The 14884-nt window shown below is 42.2% G+C and overlaps 1 protein-coding gene across 1 annotated transcript in view; it reads left to right on the plus strand.

Moving 5' to 3' along the window:
* NECAB2 (N-terminal EF-hand calcium binding protein 2) overlaps positions 1 to 14884 on the plus strand; it is a 298228-nt gene that overhangs the window by 247364 nt on the left and 35980 nt on the right. The window contains exons 7-8 of the mRNA XM_054049452.1: positions 1759 to 1877; positions 11113 to 11192. Of these exons, the coding sequence (XP_053905427.1) occupies positions 1759 to 1877; positions 11113 to 11192 (199 nt within the window). The remainder of the gene's footprint in view (positions 1 to 1758; positions 1878 to 11112; positions 11193 to 14884) is intronic.

Here is a 14884-nt window from a genome sequence, read left to right on the forward strand (position 1 = left end):
TTCTTGTGAGAGCTCGGAGTCCTTTGGCGAACAATAGGCACTCATGGGGACTTTGAAGTGGACCCATTTCCTAAGCATCACTGGTAATTATCCACACAGATTAACATAAGGCAATTGCTTGTTTTTCCACCATTCGCAGATGATTTGCTGTACGTTTCAAAGAGAGATGAATACAGCATTATCTTACGTTTACAGTTCATTTAAATGTTAAGATGTCCTTTTGATCTCTGAATTAACAGAATACAGCATAGACAGGGACTGTTTGATTACATTGTTGACCTCTACCAATATATATGTAAAAACACAAACATTATCTCCCCATATGTTTTTAAGGGTTGAATTTGAGTCATTTATCCTGCCAGATGCTTAACTCTTTCTGGCCCTGCGTCACACAGATACTCTGAACATTTCAGGAATGTGTCATGAACAGGAAAGAAGGGTGAAATCTGACAAATGATTGAGGGGAAATTATTTACTTGGTTCTAGATATGGAACAACACTGACTTCTCAGTAGCATACAGTCCCATGGGGTCTCTTCAGAAAATGCTCACTCTGCTGTTTCCTGACTTATCAGCAGGCTCTTTTTAAAAAAAAAATATCTGCCTCATGACTGTTTTTGGGAATAAGTGTTGAGTTTGTCTCGTGGTGTCATTATTATTGATTGATTATCAGTATTCAGACAATCACTTTAACATTTTCACAAATTTTAGTCTATGTCAAAAGTTCCTGTCATCCATTCCAGGGAGCAGAAATGGTACCAAATTGCTCAGGTGATCAATCACTCACCACCAATAAGAAATGCTGAAGAGTCAAAATATGTGCAGTTTGAACAACCAGTAGGCGAAGAAAGATAGAAGCTATTCAGCGAGCACATATGAATAACGAATGCATTTACAACTGGAATTGGTTCTGAATGATTTATTAGCCAGAAAAAATGGCTTGAATTTGTAATGAAAATTATTCAAAATAAATAGTTCAAGAAGCTCTGCTTATCAAGCACATCCTGATATTCAAATGGACTTCTTATTGAAAGCATATGTTTGTCATCAGCAGAGTTAAGCGTGTGTGTATGATTGCGCTAATTTCATAAATCACCATTTAGATGTGTGTTTTGGGAGAGCTGGACTGCTGCTGCTGTGTTCTTGTGAAAATACTATCATTCACTTGACACTGAATTTGTAGCCAGATGGAGGAAGCAAGAGGTTTTTTATTTGCTGAGGTCCTGTCCTATCACCGGTCAGCAGGGAGTGCCATGGCAAATGCAGTAAAACCTCAGAGTCACGAACATCAGAGTTACTAACCGATCAGTCACCCACACACCTCACTTGGAACTGGAAGTACGGAATTTGTCTGCAGCAGCAGAGACCCCCAAAAAAAGCAAATACAGTACAGTGTTAATGTAAACTACTAAAAAAATTAAGGGAAAGTTTTTAAAAAAAAATTGACAAGGTAAAGAAACTTTCTGTGCTTGTTTCATTTAAATTAAGATGGTCAAAAACAGCATTTTTCTTCTGCAGAGTAAATTTCAAAGCTGTACGAAGTCAATGTTCATTTGTAAACTTTTGAAAGAACAGCCATAACATTTTGCTCAGAGTTCTGAACATTTCAGAGTTACAAACAACCTCTATTCCCGAGGCGTTCGTATCTCTGAGGTTGTGCTGTGTTTGAAACATATTTTTATTACTAGAGGAAGGTGACAGGTACCTAGAGTGTTTCTATTACCGTCTCTTTAATTATCTGCATGTTCTTGTATTGCAGACACTACCACAGTAAATCTGGCCATGGTGTAATGGATACCTGGTATGACAACCCTGTGCCTAGTTATTCCCCCAATAACAGAATCATGGCCAAGGAGCACAGGAAAAGCTTCCAGACTGGTGAGTGTTTTATATATTCTTCGCATTTTGATGCTCTGTCATTGGACTCACTGCTAACCCACCCCTTCTTGGCTGGGTATAGTGTAGGCATTTCTCTGCTTGCTACCGGCATCCCACACGATGGAGTCATAATAGTTCCCCCACATGCAATTCAAAGAGCTTGGGCTTGGATCAGTGCTCATATTTTTAGTGTTGACTTAGATGCTGAATTAAAGGCTTGGCATCCATAATCAACACCTGATCTTATTAATGTCCTATACGCACTAGCAAAGTGTTCTTATCTGCAATCCATTTGTTCCCAGCAATACTTTAAACAAATGCATCCTATCTTTACATTTAGTCATCTAGATGAGTTAGTTTAGCAAACATAACTCCTAAGAAAGTAAAATTTTGAACTACCTGTATTTTTTTCTGCATAAAGGTTCCATTCTTCCCCAATCATCTTTCTCGTAAAGATTTGTTTTAGCCAGTGAGAACTTAAATCCCCAGGTATCTCCCTGTTGTGAAATCACCCTGAGGACCTCCTGGGTTCTCTCCTTAGCTATCTTAAGTCTTCTGTGTTTGGCCCATATTGCACAGTCAACCGCAAATAGAGCGATACCTATTCCTGCCCGTATACTCTCTGGGAGATCATTAATCATAATGTTAAACAGGGCAGGGCTGATAACACTTGCCTGTGGAGTGCCATTAGTAAGTTTATACATAAGGTTAACATTCTGTCACAGGTACTTTTAATAAAAATCAGAGACAGGTCATGGCAATAAACAAAAAGTCACAGAATCCCGTGACCTGTCCCTGACTTTTACTAAAAATACCCTGGAGGAGGACTGATTCAAACCTGGCTGTTGCTTCAGCCCTGGGGCTACTGCTTTGGTGGCCCGGGGACTGCCGCTCCACTGGTCAGGCCACCCACCACTGCTCCATCATCTCCGGGGCTGACAGCTGCTCCAGCCCTGTCCTGGAAGAAGTCCCAGAGGTCACAGAAAGTCACAGAATCTGTGACCTCCATGACACAATCATATCCTTATTTATAAATATTCAATGTATTGCAATAGCCAGATTCTATCACATAAGAAGTCTCTTATGCACCAGAACATTCTTCCTTTTATTCCAATTGTGGCTTCCAGCAATCCTTCCCTCCATAGCATGTCACGTGCTTTTTCAGTGTCCAGAAAGACAGCTATCATAAACCCCCTGTTCCTTGTGGTTTTTTTGTATTTCTGTTTCTAATCTTACAATAGGATCAACGGTGCATCTACCTTTCCTGAAACCCCTTTGCACAGTTTACAATTTCTTTTTTCCCCAAGAATGCTACTAATCTCTCATTTATCACTCTTTCCATAATTTTGTCCACACGCAATGTGAGGAAAATAGAATAGGTCTATTGTGCATAATTTGCCAGGCTTTCCTATCAGTATAACCGCCGGCTTGCTTCCATTCTGCCAGTAGTAATCCTTTTCTCCGTGTATTATTTTATAATTTCAATAAAACTCTTAAACTCCCTTCTGCTAGGTGCTTAAGCATTGCATTACCGTATATACTCGTTCATTAGCCTGTTCGTTTATAAGCCGACCCCCCAAAATGGTTTGGTAAAAAGAGCAAAAACTGCATGTCCCTTTCATAAGCCGACCCTATATTTCAGGGGTTGGAAGACTTTGGCTCCCGGCCCATCAGGGTAAGCTGCTGGCGAGTCGGGACATTTTGTTTACTTGGAGCGTCTGTAGGCATGGAGCCCCTCAGCTCCCTGTGGCCGTGATTCGCTATTCCCAGCCAATGGGAGCTGTGGGAAGACGCTCCAGGTAAACAAAACAACAATGTATTAGATATTCAATTCAATGATTCCATAGAGAAGAGGTCGGCAACCTTTCAGAAGTGATGAGCCAAGTCTTCATTTATTTGCGGTAATTTAAGGTTTCGCGTGCCAGTAATACATTTTACATTTACAGGGGCTGGCGGATGGAACCCCAGACTGGCAGCAGGCTAAGTGGACCGGTGGCTGGGACCCCAGGCTAGCAGCGGGCAGAGCCACTCAGCCCGCTGCTGGCCCGGGGTTTCATCCATCCAGGCTGGCAGCAGGCTGAGCGGGGCCAGCGGCTGGGACACCAGGCTGGCAGCAGGGTGCCACAATAAAGCAGCTCACGTGCCGCCTTTGGCAAACATGCCATAGATTGCCGACCCCTGCCATAGAGTTTAAAATCATCAAATTTTGGTGTAGACTCGTTTATAAGCCGAGCCCCGCTCTTTGATGCGTCACTTTTTTACCATAAATATTCGGCTTATGAAAGAGTATATACGGTACTTATGCTATCTTTCCCTGGGGCTGTATTTTTAGTTTTGTCTATAGATTTTTTGAGTTCCTGGATGCTGAAATTTTCATTTAGTTCATTGTCTTTATGTTCTATCCAGCCATGTAAGAGCTCACCATTTTCTTCAGCAAACATTCTTTTTCCCCCCACAAAACTCTTTACTTGGATTTGTTTCACTACTAACTTTTTGGAACTCTTTTGCTAAAATTCTGCTTTTCCCAAATTAGAACTTTCAACTTTATCATTTACTATAAAACCAGGTGTGCATTTGTTTTTACTCCATATTCCATTCATTCTTTTAACTTGTTTCTCTCTCTTTGAAACCTCAGAATCTTTATTCAATTTTCCACAATACAGTCTCCAACTCTCTTTCATGGCCTTTTTAATAATTCTTTGTGCCACTGGTTTATATTTTTTATAATTCATTAAGTTCTTCCTATTTATTGTATTTTTGCTTGTTTGTATGCATTATTTCATTCTTTAATTGCTGCTTTAAAATCTTCATTCTGCCAGGGAACTGGATTTCTGAGTTTGTGGCAATTAGATGCCTTACATATAGCTAGGTTGGCTCCTGCTACAACTCCCTTTATTATATTACCATAAAATTCCTCTAGATTGTCACTTATACAATTGGTACTTAGAAACTCTGCACGCTTACTCTTAGAGAGTTCCCAGTTTGCTTTTCTAAGGCTCCAGGTAGGAATCCTTTCAGTCAGGGCTGGCTCCAGGGTTTTGGCCGCCCCAAGCAGCCAAAAAAAAAAATAAAAAAAAGCCGCGATTGCGATCTGCGGCGGCAATTCGGCAGGAGGTCCTTCGCTCCCAGGCGGAGTGAGAGACCATCCGCCGAATTGCCGCCGAATACCTGGACGTGCCGCCCCTCTCCGGAGCGGCCTCCCCAAGCACCTGCTTGAGAAGCTGGTGCCTGGAGCCGGCCCTGTTTTCAGTGTTTTCAGCACTACTGTGGTGTGGATATATAATTTAGCATAGGGAAGTGATCACTTCCCATTCCATCTTCTTTATTGATTTCCCAGCTGCATTTACTTGCTATATTACTTGTTGCAATTCCCAGATCTAAACATGAAACTGTTCCATCCACCAAATTACACCTAGTAGTTACTCCAATATCGAGCAATGCTAGTTTGTGCATGTCAATGAACTGTTTCAGGCATTTGCCATTATAATCAGTTTTCCTACTTCCCCATAATTCATTATGGCTATTAAACTCTCCACAAATAATATACAGGCCTTTGACACCCTTAATGAACTCTTCTTATTCTAGATTGTCTGGCTTTTTACAGGGGTTGTAAACGTTATAGATTCATATAAAGGTGCTCTTATTCTGCAGAGGAATCTCAACAGCATTGCACTCAAAACTTAAGTTGTATACTTCTATGTTACCATAACTACGACCTTCCGTTATAAATATACAGATCCCTCCTCCTCTTATTATTTCTCTGTCACGTCTGTGTCTCGCTGTCTGGAGTGGCTCACGATTGTGAGTGCCTACATTAGGGCTAGGGTGACCAGATGCTCCGATTTTATAGGGACGGTGCTGATATTTGGGGCTTTTTCTTATATAAACACCTATTACCCCCCCACCTCCTGTCCCAGTTTTTCAGACTTGCTGTGTGGTCACCTTAGTTAGAGCAAAGTGTCCAAAGCAGGGCAGACACCCCCAAATGGCGGTACGGTCTGTCATTAGATTTTACCAAGCCAGTAACAAATGGGAATGCCTAAATTACTACAACAGTCTTATAATGGAGTCACAGACAGTCCTCTTAAACACTCCAGACTCCCATCTTGCCACCCAGGCAAGCTAGAATATGTGATAAATGTACATGATGTAGTTATCAGAGGGGTAGCCGTGTTAGTCTGGATCTGTAAAAAGCGACAAAGAGTCCTGTGGCACCTTATAGACTAACAGATGTATTGGAGCATAAGCTTTCCTGGGTGAATACCCCATGCGTCTGACAAAGTGGGTATTCACCCACAAAAGCTTATGCTCCAATACTTCTGTTAGTCTAGAAGGTGCCACAGGACTCTTTGTCACTTTTTACAGTGTAGTTGTGACAGTGTTGCTCCCAGGATATTAGAGAGACAAGGACTCACTTCTGTTGGTGAAAAAGAGAGACTTTCGAGCCACACAGCACTCTTTCAATAAAAGATATTACCTCACCCACCTTGTCTATGTGATAAATGGTCACTTACACCAAAAATCACAAATCCCGGTTACAGCCAGTCCCAAGAGACCAGTCACTCCCAGGTCAATTTGCATTTGGCTAAGAAAAAGGAATGAGAGTTGTTGAGAGGTCAGGCAGGTAAAATATATATGAAGAGGTGAATCGCACTCTATAATTTCAACAGGTAGCAGAGATGTAGTAATCTGTCAGTTCCCCAACCATCTGTTAGGGCTACTCAGAGTAACTCTGAGGACCTGATCTTCTCGTTCAGTTATTTTGCCCTGTTAGAATCCAAACAGTCTAGAGATGAAGAATTTTTCCTTGTGTCCATACCTATAGTGGCTTCTCACAGAAAGCAAGCTCCCAGGGTAATTACATGGGCTCTTTGCGGGCAAGAGAGAGGAGCACATTTAGAATCTTTGATCTCTGATCATCACACACACAAAGACCACTTGCTTTGAAATGTGCTAGAATTACTACTTTCCTATTAAAGATCTTCATTTGCATTATACAAGGCTTCTTTCTCATTTGATGGGTTATTTAGTTACAGGGGAATACATGATGTAAAGGTTTGCTGTTACATTATAACGGGATACAGATAAGTGAAAACAATTCATATAGAATCCCATTGATTTTCATGAAGTTTAAACACAAATACATTCTTATACATTTAACAATCACTTTGATCTATATCAGGGGTAGGCAACCTATGGCATGCGTGCCGAAGGCGGCACGCGAGCTGATTTTCAGTGGCACTCACACTGCCCGGGTCCTGGCCACCAGTCCGGGGGCTCTGCATTTTAATTTAATTTTAAATAAAGCTTCTTAAACATTTTAAAAACCTTATTTACTTTACATACAACAATAGTTTAGTTATATATTATAGACGTAGAGAAAGAGACCTTCTAAAAACATTAAAATGTATGACTGGCACGCGAAACCTTAAATTCGAGTGAATAAATGAAGACTTGGCACACCACTTCTGAAAGGTTGCCGACCCCTGATCTATATTAATACACAAGTGAATTGGCTTGGTTTCCAGCTGTTCCACTGTAAGTGGTCAGTGAGGCCTGGGGCTTAGGCATGAATTGGCACCTGGTCTGCCAGTGCATAGTCTGATTACATCATATCCTAGAAGTCTAATCATAAGTTTTCTCACTTACCACATTTCTTGTATACGTGTCACATCAGGTTTGTTTTCCATGTCAAACGCTGTTTTCTTTAACTCCTGGCCATGTGTTATTAAACTATATGTGTTAAATCAGAAAAACTATTACAACCATGTTGTTTCAACTACATTATTACCTTCATTTAGAATTGCATGAATGTGGTCTATCTGGAGATTGCCTATATGCAATACTGTTCTGCCACTTTTGTTATAATGTTTATTCTTTCAGTCTTTTCCCCTGTCTGTAAAGTAAAATGAATCACTTGTATAATAGATGCTATACATTTCTCTTTGCCTACAAGCAGTACATCTTCATCTGTTACCCTGCCCTGAATTGCATATTATTGTCCTAGCAGCTCTTTTCCCTCACTGGCATTTTGCTCCTCCTCCACATTTCACTGTGAATATCTTTCGGTGGCTTCTGCATAGGATATTTTATGTATCATTTGAATTTTCTGTATCTCTATAGTTTGTTCCACTGCCATGCACCCTTTGAATGCTGCACTGTGCTTATCCCCACAGCTGCTGCATTTTAGTTTGGTTCCTTCCATACAGATCTCATGTGAGTGTTCTCCTCCACAAGTACCACGCCTCAATTCCCCCTTTCAGGCAGCTGCCACCTGCCCAAACCTTTGACATTTATACCCATCCCAAAGGGGCTGGGATATATGGTGTAACCTGGAAGAGCTGATAGCCTATATTAACCCTATCAGGTGGTATTGCACATTTAAATGTTACTTGGATCGTTGTGGTCTCCCCATGTCCTGCTAATCAACCACTTAACAAACAGCACTTGGTCCTCCCCTAGACCCCTTTAAATTTCATCCTCAGTCATGCCTAGGGGAACCCCATATATTTCACCCTCTTGCTTCTGTCATAAATTTAGGTAGCTGGCAAATTACTTCTGCTTTCCCTAAAATTGTGTTTTTAAGAAGTTTCTCAGCCTGTTGCTTATATGTACATTCTACTAAGGAATCTCAACTCTGCATTCTTTTAGCTCTTTTTTTTTTTTAATTAAAATTAATGGAGATATCCCATCTCCTAGAACTGGACAGGACCTTGAAAGGTCATTGAGTCCAGCCCCCTGCCTTCACTAGCAGGACCAAGTACTGATTTTGCCCCAGATCCTTAAGTGGCCCCCTCAAGGATTGAACTCACAACCCTGGGTTTAGCAGGCCAACGCTCAAACCACTGAGCTATCCCTCCCCCAATAGCTTAATATATCTCGGATATGTTACTGAATCCATTCCACTGTTTTCCTGGGATTAACATCTCCCATCTTTACCTCTTCAACTAGTAAATTGATAATTATAAAATGTCGATCCTTTTCCTTACTCTTTTTTCCATCCCTGTCTGCTCCCTCTTCTGTTCCTTTCTTCTTCTTCCTAATCTGAAGCCATTCCTCAGACCTTGTTTCTTCTCCCTCATTTTCCAACGTAACTTCCAGCCTTTCCCTCTCAGACAGTATTTCCAGCCAGCCAGTCACCAGCCTAAACCGTCGCTGAGTTCCAAGCTCCAGCTCTCAACCCCTCTGAGCCTCCACTGCCAGCCTGGAGCCTGGCCAGCAGCTGCCGCAGCCCAGCCAGCCACCAGCCCCCAGCCTCCACTGCTGCTCCAGACTTCCTTTCTTCACAGCACCACCCAGCTGCTCCCCAGAGGGGCTTCATCTTTAATTCCTCTGGTCCGCCCTGCACATGCAGCCAGGTAGCATAATTGGCCCAAGGCCCACCCTAACCCTTTCCTTGCCTGTGTGGGGTACACACATTATCCCAGGACCCCTCTAAAACTACAACCATGGTTCAGAACACTCCTGAGCTTTGGGGAAACTCACATGTGAACTTGGCCCTCATCTCTCTAATGAGTCAAAGCTCAACCTCTGATTCAAACATTCCTGAACCCTAATACCCCAAACTTTGCGCAAGTCAGGATTAAATTTTTGCTGCTTGACCCCATCTCTAGCTGCTGGGTATATTCATGGGACTATGTGATGCAGTGATCCGCATCCATCTCCATGGTGCTTTCTATCAGCATAATCTTCTCCACATCAGTTAACAAATAAGCTTGAAGAAACGTTGAGATATGAAACATATGGAGAATGCTTCCTCAACCCATCTCTCCACACTTTCTAATCATCAGAGACCCTAACTAAATTGGTCCTCAGGGAAGAGCACCAGCAAAAGCAAACGTGTTTGTGATACATCTGCTTACTACCGATCCCTTGCCACAGCATTTACCAGTAGCAATGTCACAAGCACTCCCAGGGTTGTCGCATTCTGTGTCCTTGTCTTTTGGAACTGGAGGAGTAAATGTTCTGGGTTTGGATTTTTGCAGTAGTATTTAGAGAGCAGTGCAGTCCTACTCAGCAAAGGACAGAGCAACTCCCCAGATGGGAAATGCTTTTTCGGAAGATACTGTTTGGACAGGAGGTCACATGCTAAGCTTATCAGAGGCAAGGATGTATCCCAACTTTTCCTTCTGTTTGGGTCTCCAAGAAATTCACTCTAGAGCCTCACTGCTCACAACAAGCCATTCAGCTGGTCAAAGGAATGACCTTCCTGATGAACTAGTCCAAAAATCCTGCATGTCAAAGCCCTCAGGCCAGCAGGGCTGAGAACTGAACTCATATTCCCAAATGATTCCAGCAGCATCAGCATAATGGTGTAAACATTGCCCTGGTGGTTCTGGCAAAGTGTTTCTCAGCCAAGAGCTGATTTCTGTAACTGAGAAGAAACTTTAGCCATACTGGCAGGTCTTCTGCAGGCTATCTTGTCTGTCTATGCCTGACCCTCATCTTCTTCTACAGTGCTGTAAGTCAGATGTAAACTGCCTGGAGGCCAGGCAGCTGCCAAGGGATGTCTGGTAATGGCAGGTTACAGATGGGAACAATCAGAGAACAATGTGTAATGTCTGCCTGCTACAGAGAATAATTGTTTCTGTAAGGATTGAAGTGTGACCGTTGGCCCTGAGAAGGCCCTTCCGGCACAGAGCTGGGTATTTGATATACATGCTGCATGGGGATTTGTGCAGGGAATCAGCATGAAGTTAACTTGAGTAGGACATTAATGCAGTCCCCTGCATTTCCTTAAGAAGGGGAGCTGATCTCCTGCTGAAGAGCTCAAAATGAAATGAGATCAAATGAGACCATTAAAATGATATACCGACACAGACCTGAACCAAAGCTTTAGATCCAGACTTTGGGAAAGTTTAAATCTTGGTGATAACTTTGCAGCCGCCAAAGCCACACTGCTCGGTCTAGTGTTCTAGCTTGAGCAGAGCTAGCGCATGATGTCCACCTGCACCCAGCGGGAATGGCACCGCCCAGCTGCTGGGTAAACATATCCCTTTTTAACTGTGATTTCTATTCCCTTCTTCAATTTAGGCTCAAATATTGGTACTAGGCTCAAACCAGCACTAAACTCAAATGTCTTTCCATTGACTTCCGGGAGAGTTGGATCAGGCCCTTTCTGAGGGAAAATTTAGAAACCAACCTGCTTTTAAGCACCTTAATCATATGCTAAGAGCATATATGTACGTGTAGGCTTCTTTTTTTTGCTGTATTTATACTTGGCTTCTTACATTAGGTTCCTCAGAAACCAAGGAAGAAGGGCTGGAAGCTCAGATTAACAGATTAGCTGAGTTGATTGGAAGATTGGAAAATAAGGTAAGAGGCTTTTTCAAGGTTTTGGCTAGAAAAGCCCACAGTCCAGTTATTCTTCAGTTGGGAGACTGTTGTGAATGCTGCATTCTTAAGCCAAAGCCTGCTCACCATTTTCCCTCAGTATTTGTGTACGCGTGCCCAAGAGTTTATGCCAGTTACCGCCCTGGGTCTGAGTCAACAAAAATGTTAACACCCCACAGAAAAGGGCATTGCCAGTTAATGCTGTTTCAGAATATTGAAAGGGACACTGTCGATTTAAAAATCATAGTCTTAAAAATGACTTTTCTTGCTGGTTAAAAGTTGATTACTACCGAGGCACCCAATTCCCCTGTCACCATGTATGGTGTTTCTTTACTAGGTCTGCTTATGTGTGGCACTTTGCTGACTTTGGGCAATGAAAACAGACCTTGTGCACTAATGCATTACTGCAGCATTTGGGTTGCAAATGCTGCACTGGAATTTTTATATCCAAAAAACAACCAAAAAAACCCCTGCAAGGTGGAAGGGTCCCAGAGCTCAAATGCCTACACCATGATTAAACAGCCCCTCCGCACGAGCCCCACAAGCCCAAGTCAGCTGGCACAGGCTAGCTGTGGGTTTTTAATTACAGTGTAGACATAAGCTAAGTGCTCAGAGGAAGGCCTTGGATTTGCTCCGTATGGGCATAATCCTTCAAACAATCACTATTGCGCTGCTTGCACACACTGTCCCTAGTAAATTCTCACAGCAGTAAGTGTTTGCAGGGTCAGGCCTTCAACTTTACCACCTGAATAAGCTATACAGAATGTCAGCACTTTTTAATTCAGTAACATACCTAATAGCTGTGCGCCCCTTACAACAGATGTACAGTCATTCGTTTTGAAAGTCATTGTTAAGCATTCCTTATCAATTATTCTGTCTGTGTGCCACTGTCCTTATAATCAGCAGTTTTTCTAAGTGAGATAAATTACCCCTGCTTTAGACACTGCTAGATATCCAGGTTCTAGAAGCCTATTGATTGACTGGTATATTTTAAAGCAACAGAAGACTGGCTTGTTTAAACCATGTTCTCTTGTCAGCCTCTGCGCAAGTTGCCTCCAGCATTTTTGAGCTGAGCTTTCATTTAGCATTTCATTAGGGGTGTTGAGCTAATACAGTAGCTCCACTGGTCCATCAGAGATCTCTTGCATGCTGAAGTGCTTGATGGTGGTTGATTTTGAGTCTGCTAACAGACTTTTCTGAAGGATTTGAGTGTGTGTATGTGTCTGTGTGTGTACACAATATAAATCCAACCCACACAATGTATCAGAACTTTTTTTTTTATAATCACTTTGGGAAATATCATGCCATCAGTTTATATGAAGAAGTTCTCACTTAATTCCATGTCACATTATGAGCCTACATTGCTATGAATCGGTTTGTACAGCATTTTAGGATCCTTCTAGATGAAAGGCACTACAGGCGAGTCTCATCTTACGCGGGGGTTCCGTTCCGCGGTTAGCGTGTAAAGCGAAAACCGTGTATAGTCAAAATTACATTGAGTTGAATGGCGGGCGGAATTGCCCACACTACAGGTACAGTATTAAAATTGTTATTTTTCTCTTTTTTTGCTTTGTTTTTGCCGACCGCGTAAAGCTGAAATTGCGCATGTTAAATGCGCGTAAGCTGCGACCGACCTGTATTCAAATACCATAATCATAATTCTTGTGATATGAACACACACCCCCACACACATCTCACCTCCCTGGCCCCTCCCACACAGCTAGTCCCCTGCATGCTATTCGCTGAGCTGGGTAGGAAAATAGAGACTTATAGTGATGGAGGCCTCCGCAGACGGATTGTAGTACCACATTCTTGTGTTTGAAAATGAGAAACACAAAAACTGCTTTCAAAAGGAGAGAAAAAGCAACATGTCTCTTTGAGAACGCAACACGCTTCTGCTTTCCTTATAAACTGGTACATTTCACAAACCTCGTTTGTTTGCTATTTGAGAGGCTCTCAAAGGGGCTGTGTTCCCAAGGAGGGTTTTAGCTTTTCCTCCGTTGTCAGGTCTCCCTTTCAGGTTCCTTTCATTAGTTTGTCCAATTTTCCCTGACATTTTGCCATTCCTGTTCCATTTGTGAAGAGGCCTCTTGAGAAAATGAAAAATATTTATGAAAATAGCCCATTTTAATTTGTGTGTGCATGGGGGGGGGAGACTGGAGAGGAGTCCAGAATCTGGCCCAAAAGGTCGCAGTGTCCATTACATACAGCAAGTATAAATAAATCCTCAGAAATCAAACCTGGCCCCAAATACCTGCCTAGTATTTGAGAAAATGATTCTACGTCTGCTCTGGAAGAACACATTTATTTTTCTGAACTGCAGTGGTATATGGCTTGCACTAAATAGAGAGCAACAATTGAGATTGCTATTAGTGATGACAGCCCTCCATATTTCTTGTTGTTGCTGGTTTTCTTTTGGCAGGGTTTTTATTTTTTCCCTTCACATCTTCATAAACGTGTGTTTACACAGTCAATTGAAAAGAATAATTGTTTCAGTTTTCTTTTCAAATTGTTACTGATGTTTCTATTTTTCTCTTTATACGCTAAAAAATGCTTTTAGAGAAAACAGTAAATAGAATTCCAAACAATCACAAACTCATTCATTAATGTGGACAAACAAGAGATCACTCATGTCGATGGTACGGTATGTCACACACAATTTTAAAAAGTTTTGTGGTACATTTATTTATTTAGAGGTATATAAATGCTAAAAATGGGCACCAATCCACACCACAGGCTCCCTGGAAGTTACTTAAAAATACAAGAAAATTAACGCTTCAGCCTCGCTAAAGTGCAGCAGCGTAACTCATAATTCAATATAGCTAGAGCTGACTGGACAAGAGATTTCACATACACACCAACAAATACGGAATTTGAAAGTTGTTTCTCTTTTGCAGAGTTTAAAACTCACCAATTTTTGTATTTTCTAAAATGTTCATGCAATTTTAATAAAAATTTTGAATGAAACCATAAGAATGCCCATACTGGCTCCTTCTAGCCCAATATCCTGTCTTCTGACAGTGGTCGGTGCCAGATGTTTCAGAGGGAATGAACAGAACAGGGCAATTGATGATTGCTTTGGTTCAAGCACATCTGTTGATCTGCATTGGGGCAGCATGACCTGGGGAGACAGGGCTCTGTCAGATCGGTAGGTAGGTAGGTATATAGAGCTCTTCATGTTGTGTTCTAGCCAAACTGAAGAGGTTGGGGTTGGTCCTGCTTTGAATCATAGAATCATAGAATATCAGAGTTGGAAGGGACCTCAAGAGGTCATCTAGTCCAACCCCCTGCTCAAAGCAGGACCAATTCCCAGCTAAATCATCCCAGCCAGGGCTTTGTCAAGCCGGGCCTTAAAAACCTCCAAGGAAGGAGACTCCACCACCTCCCTAGGTAACGCATTCCAGTGTTTCACCACCCTCTTAGTGAAATAGTTTTTCCTGATATCCAACCTGGACCTCCCCCACTGCAACTTGAGACCATTGCTCCTTGTTCTGTCATCTGCCACCACTGAGAACAGCCGAGCTCCATCCTCTTTGGAACCCCCCTTCAGGTAGTTGAAGGCTGCTATCAAATCCCCCCTCATTCTTCTCTTCTGGAGACTAAACAATCCCAGTTCTCTCAGCCTCTCCTCATAAGTCATGTGCTCCAGACCCCTAATCATTTTTGTTGCCCTC

Source organism: Malaclemys terrapin, chromosome 14, assembly GCF_027887155.1.
Source record: "Malaclemys terrapin pileata isolate rMalTer1 chromosome 14, rMalTer1.hap1, whole genome shotgun sequence".
NCBI lineage: Eukaryota > Metazoa > Chordata > Testudines > Emydidae > Malaclemys > Malaclemys terrapin.